A 19384-nucleotide genomic window follows, 5' to 3' on the forward strand; every position below is an offset into this window, starting at 1 on the left:
TTTCTTAAAGATATCCATAAAAAGTGTTGTTTAAAGTTTGCCACAAGCCACCTGGGAGACACACCAAACATGTGGAAGAAGGTGCTCTGGTCAGATGAAACCAAAATTGAACTTTTTGGCAACAATGCAAAATGTTATGTTTGGTGTAAAAGCAACACAGCTCATCACCCTGAACACACCATCCCCACTGGCAAACATGGTGGTGGCAGCATCATGGTTTGGGCCTGCTTTTCTTCAGCAGGGACAGGGAAGATGGTTAAAATTGATGGGAAGATGGATGGAGCCAAACACCGGACCATTCTGGAAGAAAACCTGATGGAGTCTGCAAAAGACCTGAGACTGGGATGGAGATTTGTCTTCCAACAAGACAATGATCCAAAACATAAAGCAAAATCTACAATGGAATGGTTAAAAAATAAACATATCCAGGTGTTAGAATAGCCAAGTCAAAGTCCAGACCTGAATCCAATCGAGAATCTGTGGAAAGAACTGAAAACTGCTGTTCACAAATGCTCTCCATCCAGCCTCACTGAGCTCGAGCTGTTTTGCAAGGAGGAATGGGAAAAATGTTCAGTCTCTCGATGTGCAAAACTGATCGAGACATACCCCAAGCGACTTACAGCTGTAATCGCAGCAAAAGGTGGCGCTACAAAGTATTAACTTAAGGGGGCTGAATCATTTTGCACGCCCAATTTTTCAGTTTTTGATTTGTTAAAAAAGTTTGAAATATCCAATAAATGTCGTTCCACTTCATGATTGTGTCCCACTTGTTGTTGATTCTTCACAAAAAATACAGTTTTATATATTTATGTTTGAAGCCTGAAATGTGGCAAAAGGTCGCCAAGTTCAAGGGGGCCGAATACTTTCGCAAGGCACTGTATATCTCCCTCACTATCTTTTAACATCAGCTATCTAAGCAATTAACCGATCGCTGCAGCTGTACACAGCCCATCTGTAAATAGCCCATCCAATCTACCTACCTCATCTCCATATTGTTTTTATTTACTTTTTTGCTCTTTTACACACCAGTATTTCTAGTTGCACATCATCATCTGCACATCTATAACTCCAGTGTTAATTTGATAAATTGTAATTACTCCGCTACTATGGCCTATTTATTGCCTTACCTCCTCACACCATTTGCACACACTGTATATAGACTTTTTTTCTATTGTTTTATTAACTGTATGATTGTTTATTCCATGTTTAACTCTGTGTTGTTGTTTGTGCTTTGCTTTATCTTGGCCAGGTCGCAGTTGTAAATGAGAACTTGTTCTCAACTAGCCTACCTGGTTAAATAAAGGTGAAATCAAAATTATATTATTATTTTAAATTTCCCTGTGTTTCCCTCCCTCTCTTCCTTTGTCTAAACCGGGCACTTGATGAGGGCATTCCCCCTGTCTGTCGTTGTGTGCCTCTATGTATATAGTATCAATCCAGACCGTACGTCCCCCTTCCACTTAACCCCTGTCACATCTCACATCAATCAACCAAACAATTATCTGCTTAATGAGGCCATATATGACCAGGGATTTCCTGTTCAAAGTACACCATCTACTACTAATGTTACCACAAAGTGCACCATCTACTACTAATGTTACCACAAAGTACACCATCTACTACTAATGTTACCACAAAGTACACCATCTCTACTAACTACTATAATAATATAATAATAATATATACTAATGTTACCACAAAGTGCACCATCTACTACTAATGTTACCACAAAGTACACCATCTACTACTAATGTTACCACAAAGTACACCATCTACTACTAATGTTACCACAAAGTACACCATCTACTATAATAATATAATAATAATATATGCCATTTAGCAGATGCTTTTATCCAAAGCGACTTACAGTCATAATGTTACCACAAAGTACACCATCTACTACTAATGTTACCACAAAGTACACCATCTACTACTAATGTTACCACAAAGTACACCATCTACTACTAATGTTACCACAAAGTACACCATCTACTGCTAATGTTACCACTGTACGACCCCTGCTACAAACAAGCCTAGTCCTTTTAGTTTTATAAAAGTTACAATGGTTGTTTTATTATTATTTAGGCTACAGTACACCAAATGCAGTTTTGGGGATCAGGGTTTTGCGGTTACATTGTTCATTTCGAAGTTTTTGAAAACCTTGATATTGTATCGTAAATCATCTGCCCCTTTACAGCTCCTCCACTATCACCACACACACAGTCTCCGGGCCAGATAGCGCTGTTCTACATGCTGTACAATAGTAATCCATTTTCATTTCAATTTGCTTAATTAGCATGAGACAAGAATGTACATATTGCCAAAACGTACTTTGGAAATGGAATGATTCATTAACACTATTAACATCGTAAAAAAATGAGCAAGATTGTCAACGCAATGACAATCAGTAAAAAAATCAAAAATCAAGTAAATAAACATAATAGCAAGTCATCCTCGAGTCTTGGTAGTCATGCTCCCCGGGTTAAATGTATTTTCTACTGGGACTCCCAGAGGCTGTTGAAGTGGACCTAGAAATGTGACCTAGAAACAAAGAGTCAAGCATCAAGGAACATTTCTTTCCAGGTGGTCTGGGGATTCAAGGTGTGTGTGTGTGTGTGTGTATCCCCTCAACCAGTCTTGGCAGTACTGGGAGTTGTGGGAGCCACATCATGCATGTGTTTTCACACAGTCTGGACACTTGATTATCATTTTGAATTATTCATGAACCATGTGCTCCCTCTATCTCTCTGTCTCTCTCTGTCTCTCTCTCTGTCTCTGTCTCTGTCTCTCTCTCTCTCTCTCTCTCTCTCTCTCTCTCTCTCTCTCTCTCTCTCTCTCTCTCTCTCTCTCTCTCTCTCTCTCTCTCTCTCTCTCTCTCTCTCTCTCTCTCTCTCTCTCTCCCTCTGTCTCTCTCTCTCTCTCTCTCTCTCTCTCTCTCTCTCTCTCTCTCTCTCTCTCTCTCTCTCTCTCTCTCTCTCTCTCTCTCTCTCTCTCTCTCTCTCTCTCTCTCTCTCTCTCTGTCTCTCTCTCTCCCCTCTCTCTCTCTCTCCCTCTCTCTCTCTCTGTCTCTCTCTCTCCCACTCTCTCTGTCTCTCTCTTTCTCTCTCTTCTCCTGTCCACAGCACAGCCTCTCTCTCTTGTCACTCTAACCTGGCTGTGTGTCATTGAAAGTGTCTCTGTGTGTGAGCTAGTGTACAGACCAGGTGGCAGTCACTGTGGGAGCCATATCCAGCCTGACAGAACACATGAAAGCCACAGAAACACATCAATAATTCACCTTTAATCAAGGACTCAGTGGGCCCGCTGAGACCAATGGGATGGCAATGGACGTATTTCCCCTGGTGGACGTCCATGGTCTCCCTGACTATTCCAATTTCCCACTTCTCTGGTTCTATCTATATGATTTGTCTGTGACGGTGTGGTTAGAGAGTGGGGCTGACCCCATTTCATCGACTGGTCGATTGTTTAGTCGATAGACTGTTGGTCGACCAAGATGTCTTTAGTCGAGCAGTAGCAAAAAAAAAGACACGTCTGTTTTCTCCACAACCGGTTTAGTCCACACATCTGACTTCCTCTTTACCTCCTGAGCAATCAACCCCCCCCCCCCTTTCTGGTTTATTTGTCACGCCCTCTGCATCCATTTTTCTGTCACGTGTTACGGTGTTCAGAGTTTGTTATAACCAAATTATTCATGTGATTATTATGTTATGCTATAGGTCAGGCCCTATTGGTCACATGCATGCGATACACGTGTCACATAAAGAGGGTTGAGGGAATAGGGAATGTAAAGGCTGTTGATGTTCTGTGGTGGTTGCTGCAGCGGGGAGGAGAGAGAGACAACGTGTGCTGTCTTTTTTTTTAACACAGCACAGCAAGTCTGAGCCCGGCCCGGCACAATCAAATCAATTGCGGTCAGACTCCCTCTAGACATCCGTGTGTCTTAATTATTTCATCAAACAGTTCTCTTAAAACGCCAGACAAGCTCAGTGCATATAGTTGATTTAAATAAAACACATTCTGTAGGATGTGTCTATATATGGAAAAAATACACGTCTAGAAATTTTGTCCAATCTATTTATTTTTCTGATTGGGCCAGCCGTATTAGAGAGGTTTTTGAATATGATAGTGAGGGCTTGTGTTTACGAATGTGTCGGTGGATTGTCATTTTGATTTAAAGGTGTCAATAATTCTTAGATGTAGAAAAGAATACGTTTGGGGAAGTTCTTTTCTGACTTGGCCCCACATCGATTTGGGCATACGTAGTAGGCATATCACACTGCCAGTGGCGGACTGAGGCATTGCTTACACAGTTTATCACCTCAACGGCAAACCTCAACTTCCTCCCTTTGTTGTTGTGTTTTTTTGAAGTCGTATTTTTTCCCTTCCTGTTAAGTGGAGGGCTGGAGCACTGAATCAATACCATGGATCGTCTGCTTCAATAGGACCGCTCATCTAGCCAGGGCTGCTTGAGTGCTTGGCTATGCAGCTAGGGAATACCAATGCCCTCCCTCCTCCTCCTCCTCCTCTCTCTCTCTCGCTCCACTCTCCGCTCTCTCAGTCTCTTCCTCCCGTTCTTGTCTCCCTCCCTCAATCCTGTTTGATTTCTCTGGCCTTGTAAAACAGTAGTGCATGCTGTTCTGCCCTGATCATACAGGAGAATCCTCAGGAGAACTCAACTGATGGGAGTGATGACAGTGGGGGTTAAGTCAAGACTGCACTCTGACTGTTCAATGCAAAGCAGAGAAATGAGTAACATGCTCAACTCATCTGAGATCTGTGAGCAGGGTTTTCTTTGTGGTTGTCTTTTCAAGTCTCTAGTTTTTGACAACAACCATAAGAAATAATAAAAGACAAGAATACGAACATAAAGTAAATGGCTCAGTAGAATAGAATAAACGTTTTGGCGTAACGGTAAATACAATACAGGAAGGCACGATTTATAGTGCAATATTTACACGCATTTTGAGGAAGGGGGGATTGGGGGGGCAAGTGTTTAATCTGTCCTGTATTTAGAAATCATAATAAGAGACTGGTAGCAGCCGTTGTAGTGTGTGTGTGTGTGTGTGTGTGTGTGTGTGTGTGTGTGTGTGTGTGTGTGTGTGTGTGTGTGTGTGTGTGTGTGTGTGTGTGTGTGTGTGTGTGTGTGTGTGTGTGTGTGTGTGTGTGTGTGTGTGTGTGTGTGTGTGTGTGTGAGTGAGTGAGTGCATCTGTGCTATGGTGTGTAGAGTCAAATGCAGGTGGTCAGTCCAGGGGGTCAGTCCAGGTGGTCAGTCCAGGTCAAGTGTTTCAAGGTTTCCTTTATGTTTTCTTCGTGTTCCTTATTCTCGCTGTACGGGTAATGGTTTGTAAGCGTTCAGCTCGGCACAAGCTTTTCCTGGCACATTATGTCCACTTTCAATGGGAGTCCGTACTTCTCTATCGCGTGAATGTGTTAATGGTGCTCCTGCTTATTGATCAGCTCCTCAATGCTCTAACGAACAGTAGCAATGATGTCTAGCAGAACAAAGACCAGAGAAACTCACTCAACTCACAAGGAATCTCTCGGAGGATCTGCTACTCGGGAATGTACTCTCGTTTGACCCAACGGCATCCGACACCCATCCGTCACCCATCCGTCACCCATCCGACACCCATCCGTCATGCTTGAAACTGAAATTGACATATAAGCGCCGGTACTTAACGGGCCTCGGGCCCGATTTAAATCCACTCTAACAGACTAGCGGACTGACCCTGACCCCTCTGCTATTCAGGAGTTGGCAGACATGCGCCACATCCACTCCAAGGTGAAGAAGCAGTACCAGGACAAGATGGCCGAGCTGGCCCACGCCAACCGGAAGGTGGAGCAGCATGAGACAGAGGTGAAGAAGCTGAGGCTGAGGGTGGAGGAGCTGAAGAAAGAACTGGGTCAGGCGGAGGACGAGGTGAGCACCAACACACACCACATTCACTCATACATGGATACATATACAGTTCCCTATGTAAATATTGGGACAATTAAGCATTTGGTTAATTTGAGGTTAAGGTTCAGACTGTCGGCTTTAATTTGAGGGTATTTTCATCCATATCCGTTGAACCGTTTAGAAATTACAGCACTTTCTGTACATCGTCCCCCCATTTTAGGGTAGAAAAAGTACTGGGATCAATTCACTTATGTGTATTCAAGTCGTAAAAAGTGAAGTATTTGATCCCATATGTATAGCACTTCTACATGAATGTGGATGCCACCGTGATGACAGATCATTCTGAGTGAATGATGAATAATGATGAGTGAGAAAGTTACAGACCCACACAACCTCCCCTGTTACTCTAATGGCGAGAGGTTAGCATTTCTTGGGGGGTTGATATTTATGCGTCTGTAACCTTCTCACTCTTCATTATTCGAGATTCATTCAGGATTATCTGTATTCATGGTCGCGTCCACATTCATGTAGAGGTGTTCAGAAACATGATGTTCTTATTGACAATCAAAGTGACTCCAAAATGACACAATACATTATCTACATTTATTTTGGGCACAAAATAATCTGACACACAACCTAAACAAACAAGAGTTTGTAGAGTCACGACTTTGATGTAGTCATTGCGTGCCATGAATATGGGACCAAATACTTAACTTTTTGCTACTTTAATAGAAATGTAAGTGAATTTGTCCCAATACTTTTGCTCCCCTTAAATGGGGGGAATAGGTACAAAAAGTACTGTCATTTCTAAGCAGTTCACCCGATATGGATGGAAATACCCTCAAGTTAAATCTGACAGTCGGCACCTTAACCTCATAGTCATTGTTTGATTTTAAATCCAAACTTTTGGAGTATAGAGCCAAAAGAAGAAAACATGCTTCACTGTCCCAACAATTACAGAGGGCAGTGTAGATGCAGTAGATACTGTACACATACTGTACATAGTGTCAGTAATTTGTAGTCTGGTGTAACTTTGATTTGCAATGACCGCAAATCCCTCCCTCCCTCCCTCCCTCCCTCCCCCTCCCCCTCCCTCCCTCCCTCCCTCCCCCTCCCTCCCTCCCTCCCTCCCTCCCCCCTCCCTCCCTCCCTCCCTCCCTCCCTCCCTCCCTCCCTCCCTCCCTCTCAGCTGGATGAGGCCCATAATCAGACCAGGAAGCTACAGCGGTCTCTGGATGAGCAGGTGGAGCAGTCAGAGAACCTCCAGGTCCAACTGGAACATCTGCAGTCCCGGTACGATTGATTCTGACACACACACATGCGCACACACACACACACACACACACACACACACACACACACACACACACACACACACACACACACACACACACACACACACACACACACACACACACACACACACACACACACACACACACACACACACACACACTCACATACACACCTCTCATATATGCTCTCACACACACACTCTACCTATGTTTATCTACATGCAGGAAAAGCACACTTTCACATGTCATACCCTTCTCAGCGGTCTTTGGTAGTGTAAGATGTTTAATCAGACAGTGTATGGCTGCCATGCTTGTGTAAACTCTAGTTCTCCCAGGTATCTTACCTGGAGAATATTAGCCCACTGTGAGGCTTTTGTCTTAGTTTGTCAGGCAAGCAACTCTGCTCACACTAGGCCAGTCTGTCTACTAGCCGTCCTGTCCCCCAGCTCTCTCTCTCTCTCTCTCTCTCTCTCTCTCTCTCTCTCTCTCTCTCTCTCTCTCTCTCTCTCTCTCTCTCTCTCTCTCTCTCTCTCTCTCTCTCTCTCTGCCTTATCATTCCACCCGCGTCCCAGCTCATCCCCTCCGACAGCCAATCGTGGGCCGCCCAGTCACAGTTTACCGTAGTAACACAGAGCCTGTGTGCAGCACAGCGGTGCTGGCCCCCTGTAGCTTAGCAGAGGGGTGACAGGCGTGTTGGCATGGAAACGCCTTTAGGTACACACACACACACACGGCCTCATGGAGCCCTGACCTGGAACAGTGAGGGAGTCAGGCCCCATCAGGTACCTAGTATAACACTGTACTGTACGTGGATGAACTCGCTCAACCCACATTAACCCTGATGCACGGGTCGTAGCTGGATAGGAGTGGGAATATTAATGGTTTTAAAAAATATATATATATTAATAGATGAAGGATTTTGAGATTTAGTGGTTGTCCACTACCTCTCCGATTGGTATTTTACTATCCTATCACTCCTATCTCTTTCTGTCATTTCTTTCTCTCCCATCTTTTCCGGCCACATGTAATGCTTTCCTTGATCTCTCTCCTCTGACTCTTTAAAGGGATAATGTGACATTTTGGCAATAAAAGCCCCTTTTTCTACACACCCAGAGTCAGATGAACTAGCGTACTAGCTGTTCCTATAGACCTTCAGCTAGTTAGCAATGGCTCCAGAAACGACCTACACCTTCCTTAAAACTACACGCAGAGACATACCAATAGTATCCATGAGTTCATCTGACCCTGGGGAAGTAGAAAAAAGACATTGCCAAAATGTCTCACTATCCCTTTAACCAGCGGAATAGTTCCCACCACATCCCAGCCTGTCTGTCTGAGATATAAATAGTTTAGTGGTCTCCCAGCTCCAGCCCAGTCTATGATCATAAAGCTAATGTCTAAATCAATAACTCAGACCAGGCCAGGTGATCCGGGAAAACCTCTGTTGCATTCTGGGACAGCCAGTACTGTAATATATATAATAATAATAATAATAATATAATAATAATATAATAATAATATATTACTGTACTGTGTGTGTGTGTGTGTGTGTGTGTGTGTGTGTGTGTGTGTGTGTGTGTGTGTGTGTGTGTGTGTGTGTGTGTGTGTGTGTGTGTGTGTGTGTGTGTGTGTGTGTGTGTGTGTGTGCGTGTGTGTGTGTGCGTATGTGTGTGTGCGTGTGTGTGGTGGGAGAGGAGTGGTTAGGGGCCCAGCCTGCCAAATGCTTATTTTACTGTAGCTTGTTAAAAGTCCATCCTTCACATCGATTTATCAATCAATCCTCTGTGGATCATCTAATCCTGTGCACACACGCTCAATGTCACAAGCGCACGCACGCACACACACACACACACACACACACACACACACACACACACACACACACACACACACACACACACACACACACACACACACACACACACACACACACACACACACACACACACACACACACACACACACACACACACACACACACACACACACACACACACACACACACACACAAACACAAACATACTCCACATAGCCTATACACACATGACCTTTGGCCCCCGGGGTTTGTTAACAGGCCTAGGGTCAGTGGTGAGATAGTTGCAGACGGCGCTGAAGCGTGTGGATATAATGGCCTGGGAGAAATGGAGAGGGAGATAAGAGAGGAACACGAAAGACAGACAGACAGACAGACAGACAGACAGACAGACAGACAGACAGACAGACAGACAGACAGACAGACAGACAGACAGACAGACAGACAGACAGACAGACAGACAGACAGACAGACAGACAGACAGACAGACAGACAGACAGACAGACAGACAGACAGACAAAGCTAGCCACCATGAGAAAGGTCCCTAACAATGGGTGGCGTTATTGTAATGACACTGTCAGAACGTTGTGAAAACAGAAAGGTCCTGATCAGGAGGTGTGGTGATGTCATGTGAGGCATCTTTACACCAGGATCTGGTCTTTACGCTTTGCGATACTGTGCCGCTCCAATCTGTCACACTGGACATAAACAACTAGCCACTTCTATGGCTGAGGTGTAGGCCTATTCTACAAGGCAGAATCAATGAGTTAGCCAGCGAACTTGCCTTAATATTCTGAGATGACTTAAAAATAAGCTTGAAATAGGCATGGTCTAATTGATTCAACATCCAAAACCACATATCTAAGTTTAACTTTCTTAATGAACCATAAAATCAATAGTTTTTCATGGCTGTTTATCAAAGTTAGCTGGCTAACTCATTGATCCTGCCTTGTAGTGTACCCCTCTGGTCTGAAGCCTGACCGCTTAATGGTCCACAAGAAACTTTTCAGGATAGTGTGATGGGAATGCATGTGCATGTGGGAAGAAAGGATGTTTTTCTTTCTGTGTGTTGTGTCATTTCCGGTGGACCGGCAGGACGTTCAGATCTCTCCAAATACTCGGCACTCTGAAGGCAGGTAGAAAGTGGATCAAATGAAGCATGTTCTTTTCTGTTGATTTCCCGTCACTGTAGCAGGCTTGTCTGTTTAGCGCAATCAGGGGGCCAATTCAGGCCTCAAAATGGGACGCAGGTTGTGGAGCGCCAACGGTATGAGCAAAACTCTCTGGATGAACAGTGAGAGGCTTAACACGCACAGCCCCAATGTAGAGCTGTGGATGTTGACAGCAGGTTGTGTGCGCTGCCATTTGAAGTTCTCCTCTCGGCTTGTACGTCTTCCGAGGAGCCGCGTTAGTGGGTTTAACGTGATCTGAGAGGTGGTTATATAACAGAAGAGATGGAGTAGGAGAGGAGGATTAGAAAAGAGAGGGAAAGCGAGGGGGGAAAAAAAACAACGTTGGTTTCGTCTATAGATTTAAGAGGAAGGGCTTAGGATTGTGTTGGTATTTGAGATCTTTCTGACCTTGATTTCTCTCTCCTTTCAATCTAACGTATAGCCTTCATACTGTATATTCCCACGGAGTGTGCCACATTGCTATTTGATATTGTACCAGCTGTGAACAGACAGAAATAACACATTAGCAGTTTAGCAAGGCTGTTGGCTTTATAGATTAGATTGATTTGCGTTCATGCATTTGTAGATGAGGCTTTGTTGTGGAAGATATTGTGGAAGCAATTGGGCATGAGTTTGATAAATTAATTATAGTAGCAGCATGAAAATATAGACTACCCACTGGGCACAGACGCAATTTAATTGTTTAGTTTTGATTTAATTTCTGTTGAGTTGTCAACTAACGTGAATTCGACGTGAAATCAACAAAACATTTCATGTCATTGGATTTAAGTTCAAAGTTGTGTGGAAAAAAACAGGAAATTCCCCTACGTTGATTACTTTTTAACAAATCACATTTATGTTTTTGTAATGACATGGAAACAATGTTGATTCAACCAGTTTTTGCCCAGTGGGTATCATTTCTCTATCCTCCCACCCCCTCTCTCACTCTCCCTCTCCCTCTCCCTCTCCCTCTCTCTCTCTCTCTCTCTCTCTCTCTCTCTCTCTCTCTCTCTCTCTCTCTCTCTCTCTCTCTCTCTCTCTCTCTCTCTCTCTCTCTCTCTCTCTCTCTCTCTCTCTCTCTCCCCCCTCTTGTCCTTCAGATGTACTCTCTGACACCTTAAAATGGCCTTGCTAAGTGTTTGGGCAATGGAAAAGCTTTTAGTCGTTTAGTGGGTGACTGTGGTCAAAACACTATTATGTGTAATTTAGCGCCATTAAAAGGATCTCTGTTCCTGTCAGTGAGTCCCCCGGTAGACTAACATGGCCTGGGGAAAAGAGAGGGTCAATCTAGGCCTCTGGCTCCATCATACTAGCCTGATTCCACATCTGTTGGTATTGTCCTGCTAACTCCTATATATAGTCAATAACCACAGACATTGACAGGACAGCACAGACAGACCTGGAACCAGGCTAGCATTACACCACAGAGGATGAGAACAGAGAGTAGTAAATGGGAGCACTAACACAGATACTGCTTCTTGGAAATACTTAACATAGTATAAACTGTACTTGCCAGGGTTTAGTTTTCTCTATGGCGGACATATCGTAGAGGCTGATTCTCTCTACCTGGTTGAATAATCTAATTTGACGGAGAGTTATCCCTGGCTGTGTGGGAGGCAGTGTTCTTTCTTTTTCTAAACTGAGGCTCAGTTCACCCTTGAGCCATTCTAGCTGTGCGTCATCACAACACACACAGCAGCGCACACTACTGCAGATTCACTGCGAACAGGCACGCCAATCCGTTCTGCAAATTTCTAGAAATAGTTCAACTCTCTCACATCATAATAACATGAGTGGTTGTGTAGTTTTAATAAGGATGTTGTTTGTCAGGGCTGAGGTGAGGGAGTGTCCTTTGCTGGTTGAGCTGCAGCTCAGACCAGGGTCATCTATAATTGAGGAGGGAGTGGATTCATTATGTGAAGCTGTGTTGGGTCTTTGATGTGCAGAGTGAGGTGCTGAAGCCTGCGGGTGAGGGATCAGATATGGCCCCACAGAGCCACCGTGTCACATTAGTGTCACTTTGTCTCCCAACGGGATGCTGCATGGGGCACAGCTCAACACTCACACTGATCAATCACTGAACACTCACACTGAACACACACTGAACACACACACACTGAACAATCACTGAACACACAGCTCAACACACACTGATCAATCACTGAACACTCACACTGAACACACACTGAACACACACTGAAAAATCACTGAACACACAGCTCAACACACACTGAACACTCATACTGAACACACACACTGAAAAATCACTGAACACACAGCTCAACACACACTGATCACACACTGAACTCACACTGAACTCACACTGAACACACACTGAACACACACTGAACACACACTGAACACACACTGAATGCTCACTAAACACACACTGAACACTTACACAGAACATATTGAACACACACTGAACACTCACTAAACACACTGAACACTCACTGAATGTTCACCAAACACACACTGAAGACACTGCACTTTCACTAAACACACACTGAACTTTCACACTCCTCTATTGCTGCACACTTGAACAATGTCACCGACTTTCAAGTTTAGAATGATTACTTTTCTTTTTTTTAAATCACAAGACAGACAGGGCACATCAGACATGCTGCCTTTATCATCACTAGGTCTCGTTCTACTGATGGTCAATAATCTAAGAGCCCTAAGACCTCTCTTAGTTGGCCAAACAGTGCCTGACATTTATTTATTTATTTATTTTATTTTACCTTTATTTAACCAGGCAAGTCAGTTAAGAACACATTCTTATTTTCAATGACGGCCTGGGAACAGTGGGTTAACTGCCTGTTCAGGGGCAGAAGGACAGATTTGTACCTTGTCAGCTCGGGGGTTTGAACTCGCAACCTTCTGGTTACTAGTCCAACGCTCTAACCACTAGGCTACGCTACCATCTTTTATCCTAAAGTACTGGTCTGCTTTGCAGTACCATGTGATTGTCTAAAGATATTACCCATAATAATAATAATATAAAAAAGAAGGGTGGCTATTTTTTATGCCTAATATTTCTATGGGTCCCACAGTATCATTACTGACTGATTAGCGTCCCAGCTCACATTGATTACTCATGAACATGGACAGCTCATAATGTAAATCTCACTATCTGTTTCCAGCCAGCTTATCCACCCTCTCATATCCCCTGCTCTCCAGTATGAGTCAGTCAGTCAGTCAATGAGTCCTTCAGTCAGTCAGTGAGTCCTTCAGTCAGTCAGTGAGTCCTTCAGTCAGTCAGTCAGTCAGTCAGTCAGTCAGTCAGTCAGTCAGTCAGTCAGTCAGTCAGTCAGTGAGTCAGTCAATCAGTCTGTCAGTCAGTCAGTCAGTCAGTCAGTCAGTCAGTCAGTCAGTCAGTCAGTGAGTCAGTCACTCAGTAAGTCCTTTAGTCAGTCAGTGAGTCAGTGAGTCAGTGAGTCAGTCAGTCAGTCGCCAGTCAGTCCCAGGCAGGCAGTGGTGCAGTGGTGGCTGGCCTAGTGTTGTTAGCTATCGTAGGTTCATGAGTGCTACTGTCTAGACTCTAGTTGATCAGCAGTGTAACTACATGGCCTGGGAGCTGGGCTGGTCAGGGGTCTTGGCTGGGCTCCTCCTCTCTAATGAGTCCTCTATTGACCTGGACAGCCTCAGACGCCAGGCATTGTCTTCAGCACAAGTTTCTTAACGGTTAAGCTGTTGTGTCCTAATAAAGCGTGACAGCAGATATACTGAACTTGCTACGACACAGGGGAAGGAAGGAGTTGGAGACAGTAGAAGAGAGAGAAGGAGGGAGCTGGAGAAGGTCAAGAGAGAGCGAAACAGACAGGAAAGAGAGAGAAGGAGGGAGTTGGAGACAGTAGAAGAGAGAGAAGGAGGGAGCTGGAGAAGGTCAAGAGAGAGAAGGAGGGAGTTGGAGACAGTAGAAGAGAGAGAAGGAGGGAGCTGGAGAAGGTAAAGAGAGAGAAGGAGGGAGTTGGAGACAGTAGAAGAGAGAGAAGGAGGGAGCTGGAGAAGGTAAAGAGAGAGCGAAACAGACAGGAAAGAGAGAGAAGGAGGGAGTTGGAGACAGTAGAAGAGAGAGAAGGAGGGAGCTGGAGAAGGTAAAGAGAGAGCGAAACAGACAGGAAAGAGAGAGAAGGAGGGAGTTGGAGACAGTAGAAGAGAGAGAAGGAGGGAGCTGGAGAAGGTAAAGAGAGAGCGAAACAGACAGGAAAGAGAGAGAAGGAGGGAGTTGGAGACAGTAGAAGAGAGAGAAGGAGGGAGCTGGAGAAGGTAAAGAGAGAGCGAAACAGACAGGAAAGAGAGAGAAGGAGGGAGCTGGAGAAGGTAAAGAGAGAGAAGGAAGGAGTTGGAGACAGTAGAAGAGAGAGAAGGAGGGAGCTGGAGAAGGTAAAGAGAGAGCGAAACAGACAGGAAAGAGAGAGAAGGAGGGAGCTGGAGAAGGTAAAGAGAGAGCGAAACAGACAGGAAAGAGAGAGAAGGAGGGAGCTGGAGAAGGTAAAGAGAGAGCGAAACAGACAGGAAAGAGAGAGCGTGTTGGTTTAAGGAATGAACTGTGTCTGCTTTTCCTTTGTACCTGTTTGTCTTTGTCATTATGGCGCAGACCGAGCCGACTGCAAACACGCAGGTAGGATTTTGGGCCCAAGTCAAGGTGATGAATCATCTCAAAATGAAGATCAATTCGGCAATATATATATATATTGATAAATAATTGAAGCTTTTCTCTGAGCCTCAGAGGGATTCATTACAGCCAGGCTTGATGGGAACCTTCTGCTGAATTTCAAAAAATGTACCTGGGTTGTAGAGCAGACCTCCGCCTTCTCTCTCTCTCTCTCTCTCTCTCTCTCTCTCTCTCTCTCTCTCTCTCTCTCTCTCTCTCTCTCTCTCTCTCTCTCTCTCTATTCCTCTCTCCCTCTCTCTTCCTGTCCCCCCGCTCTACCTCTGTAGAGATAATGTTAGTATTTCACTGTTGTCCATGTGATATGATCACCAGTATAGCAGCCGTGGCTCAGTAACTGGTCATTGCTGGCTAACTGAGTGTTACCTGGCAACGGAAGCAGCTCCGCTGTGCTGGGCTTTTAGGCAATGGTGAATTATGCATGGTTTGTTTATCCGACGCAGAGTCCTGAAATATGCCTTTGTTTACTCGCTCACCTTTGAGATCTCCACAGTGATTTTCTGGAAGAACTTTACCTTAGTTGTTGGGGGAATAATCAGACTTTTACAGGGGAAACAGAATTTTGACGGCACTGGGCCTTTAAGTGCCAGTTGTGGAAAATGGAGATCAAAACCTGAAGGAGCCTTCTCACTCAAGGCCACTCACTCTTCCTCTCCTCTGTGTTCCTCTGTTCTAGACTGCGGCGGCAGAAGAGCCCTGGCCTGTTTGGGAAGATGAGGTCAGCTCGGTTCAGCCCGGAGAACCCAGATGGACCGCCCAGCGACCCAGACGAAGAGGAGGAGGAGCTACAGATCCAGATCCCATGAACAAAGGAAGGACACACAGACTCTGACTTAGGGCTCTTCATTTCACACCGTGTGTGTCCCATAGACAGACAGACTGATAGTTGGACAGCTGTGATCTCCATTGACCTGGCTCATCCTGTTAGAGACCAACACTGGCACATGGTTGTCATGGGCAAGGTTGCCATGGAACCCGTCGCCACCTGTACCCGTGGACTACAGAGCTACCAGCAGGGTTCCAGAGAGAGCCCTCCCTACACGACAACTGACAGTACACTACACTACCACACTACAGTACAACCCACAGTGCACTACAGTTACAAGCCACTACAGCCTGAGCCTACAGCCCTCTAGATCCCAACCATCATTACCATCACTCCCATATCTACAACACCCTCAGTGGTGAAACTCTCGCAATCACACTGCTACCCAATCCTCGGTCTGAAACTCATGCCTCCTCTTCCACCCTCCCTTCTCTTTCTCTTTCCTGAGTTCCGTCTCCCAGTGAATGTTGTACAGTATCCTTCCTGATGTATCAAAACACTCAGGAAAGGGGCGTTGACCTAGCTGTGATGTTCCGGCAGTGTTCTGGTAATGTTATGTAATGCGTTTGGTATCGTTAGCTGTGCACACCGTTCAGTACAGTAAAGGTCATTAGCCATCAGGTCACTGTGCTCGGCGCCTGGCACCTGGGCTCATCATTAGTTCATCAGTGCTTTGGGCTCAGCCTCAGACAGCTTAAATTCTTCCAGTATGAGAGACAGGTAGTATTCTTGGGAGAGACTGGGACCGTATATAAAGGGACATTAAGGGCCCTCCACCGCTATGTCCCCTCACCATAACCACTAAGGGACAAGGTGCTTATGTAGAGGACGGGTCCGTTAGACCTACAGTATTTACCTTCTGGACATATTGGGTTGTTCATTCTGAAAGAAACGTTGGTGGCCAATACACACATCCTTAGAAAAAACGTAGGCGCCCGGGCTGATTAAGTACATACTAGAGAAGCACAGAAAGGGCCTGCACACCGCACGGTTTTCATCCACAACCATCTTCGTCAGGCCAAGACCCTCGTGGATGGAGACGTGGTCAATGATGTGGTCATTGGGAGCTTATTCAGTGTGCAGGCATTTCTGTTCTGTTCATTCTGAAAGCAATAAGGCATCGGCTAAAAGACATCAGCAATAAGACATCGGCTAAAAGACATCAGCAATAAGACATCGGCTAAAAGACATCAGCAATAAGACATCGGCTAAAAGACATCAGCAATAAGACATCGGCTAAAAGACATCAGCAATAAGACATCGGCTAAAAGACATCAGCAATAAGACATCGGCTAAAAGACATCAGCAATAAGGCATCGGCTAAAAGACATCAGCAATAAGACATCGGCTAAAAGACATCAGCAATAAGACATCGGCTAAAAGACATCAGCAATAAGACATCGGCTAAAAGACATCAGCAATAAGGCATCGGCTAAAAGACATCAGCAATAAGACATCGGCTAAAAGACATCAGCAATAAGACATCGGCTAAAAGACATCAGCAATAAGACATCGGCTAAAAGACATCAGCAATAAGACATCGGCTAAAAGACATCAGCAATAAGACATCGGCTAAAAGACATCAGCAATAAGGCATCGGCTAAAAGACATCAGCAATAAGACATCGGCTAAAAGACATCAGCAATAAGACATCGGCTAAAAGACATCAGCAATAAGGCATCGGCTAAAAGACATCAGCAATAAGACATCGGCTAAAAGACATCAGCAATAAGACATCGGCTAAAAGACATCAGCAATAAGGCATCGGCTAAAAGACATCAGCAATAAGACATCGGCTAAAAGACATCAGCAATAAGACATCGGCTAAAAGACATCAGCAATAAGACATCGGCTAAAAGACATCAGCAATAAGACATCGGCTAAAAGACATCAGCAATAAGACATCGGCTAAAAGACATCAGCAATAAGACATCGGCTAAAAGACATCAGCAATAAGACATCGGCTAAAAGACATCAGCAATAAGACATCGGCTAAAAGACATCAGCAATAAGGCATCGGCTAAAAGACATCAGCAATAAGACATCGGCTAAAAGACATCAGCAATAAGACATCGGCTAAAAGACATCAGCAATAAGACATCGGCTAAAAGACATCAGCAATAAGACATCGGCTAAAAGACATCAGCAATAAGACATCGGCTAAAAGACATCAGCAATAAGACATCGGCTAAAAGACATCAGCAATAAGGCATCGGCTAAAAGACATCAGCAATAAGACATCGGCTAAAAGACATCAGCAATAAGACATCGGCTAAAAGACATCAGCAATAAGACATCGGCTAAAAGACATCAGCAATAAGACATCGGCTAAAAGACATCAGCAATAAGGCATCGGCTAAAAGACATCAGCAATAAGACATCGGCTAAAAGACATCAGCAATAAGACATCGGCTAAAAGACATCAGCAATAAGACATCGGCTAAAAGACATCAGCAATAAGACATCGGCTAAAAGACATCAGCAATAAGGCATCGGCTAAAAGACATCAGCAATAAGGCATCGGCTAAAAGACATCAGCAATAAGACATCGGCTAAAAGACATCAGCAATAAGACATCGCTTACTCATCTGCTACTACAGGGACCAAGTTATTTGTCACGGTCATGCAAACTATTTATGTTGTTGTTTTTGATGATTGATCTGTAAACCACAGTGTTTTTTTTTGTATTTAGCTCTATAAATGTTATAAGTGTACATGTAAACCTTGCTTTGTTTGTCTCTTGTCATGAGCATTGTGTCAGATGTGTGTGTACGTTTAAGACGGTGTAATATCTTGATAGAGGGTCATCTGAACATCAAAGCCGCCATGAACTCAACATGGTGGAGTGGGGGGGTGGGGGGTGGGGGGGGTCAACGTTCGAATGCCTATTGTGACATGAGAGAAATCGAGTACTACCTTCGGGCCAAGGTGGAGGTGAATCACGAAAGGAAAGACAGTCAGGTGTGTTTCCCTCAAAAACAAGACGACAAGTCTATCTGGGGATGTGATATCTTCACGGCTCGGGGGCAGAAGAGAAACGCCATTGATGTTGTGTTACACAACAACGCCAGGTCCTTGTGTTAATACATTGGGAATCTGCTCGGCAGAACACGGTATTGTCCAGCCCGCTGCGGTGATGTTTCCCCATAGTGCCATCAGTCTTACGACGTCTAGTCTCTTAGAGGTCTGAGTCTAACGGGTCTCCTCTCCCAGCCCTCTGTCAGCAGGATAGTATCACACAGGAAGCTTCCCAAACAGCAGCTGTTCCTCCCAACGTCTTGTCGTCGTCCTCCTTTGTGCCAGTGGATTGAATTGAACATCCTTTGGCTGTTATGATCCCTTATTGATGTCACTTGTTAAATCCACTCTAATCAGTGTGGATGAAGGGGAGGAGACAAGTTAAAGAAGGATTCTTATGCCTTGAGACAATTGAGACATGGATTGTGGATGTGTGCCATTCAGAGGGTGAATGGACAAGACAAAAGATTGAAGTGCCTTTGAACGGGGTATGGTAGTAAGTGCCAGGCACACTTGTTTGAGTGTGTCAAGAACTGCAACGCTGCTGGGTTTTTCACACTCAACAGTTTTCTGTGTGCATCAAGAATGGTCCACTAGCCGAAGAACTTCCAGCTAACTTGACACAACTGTGGGAAGTATTGCAGTCAACAAGGTCCAGCATCCCTGTGGAACGCTTTTGACACCT

At 44.7% G+C, this 19384-nt stretch overlaps 1 protein-coding gene across 1 annotated transcript in view; it reads left to right on the forward strand.

Moving 5' to 3' along the window:
* LOC124035833 (coiled-coil domain-containing protein 102A-like) overlaps window positions 1-18395 on the forward strand; it is a 69357-nt gene extending 50962 nt beyond the window's left edge. Inside the window, exons 7-9 of the mRNA XM_046349609.1 lie at window positions 5751-5921; window positions 7090-7193; window positions 15532-18395. Coding sequence (XP_046205565.1) covers window positions 5751-5921; window positions 7090-7193; window positions 15532-15661 — 405 coding nt within the window. The 3' untranslated portion in view covers window positions 15662-18395. The remainder of the gene's footprint in view (window positions 1-5750; window positions 5922-7089; window positions 7194-15531) is intronic.
* Window positions 18396-19384: the final 989 nt, after the last annotated feature.

Source organism: Oncorhynchus gorbuscha, linkage group LG05, assembly GCF_021184085.1.
Source record: "Oncorhynchus gorbuscha isolate QuinsamMale2020 ecotype Even-year linkage group LG05, OgorEven_v1.0, whole genome shotgun sequence".
NCBI classification, from domain to species: Eukaryota; Metazoa; Chordata; class Actinopteri; order Salmoniformes; family Salmonidae; genus Oncorhynchus; species Oncorhynchus gorbuscha.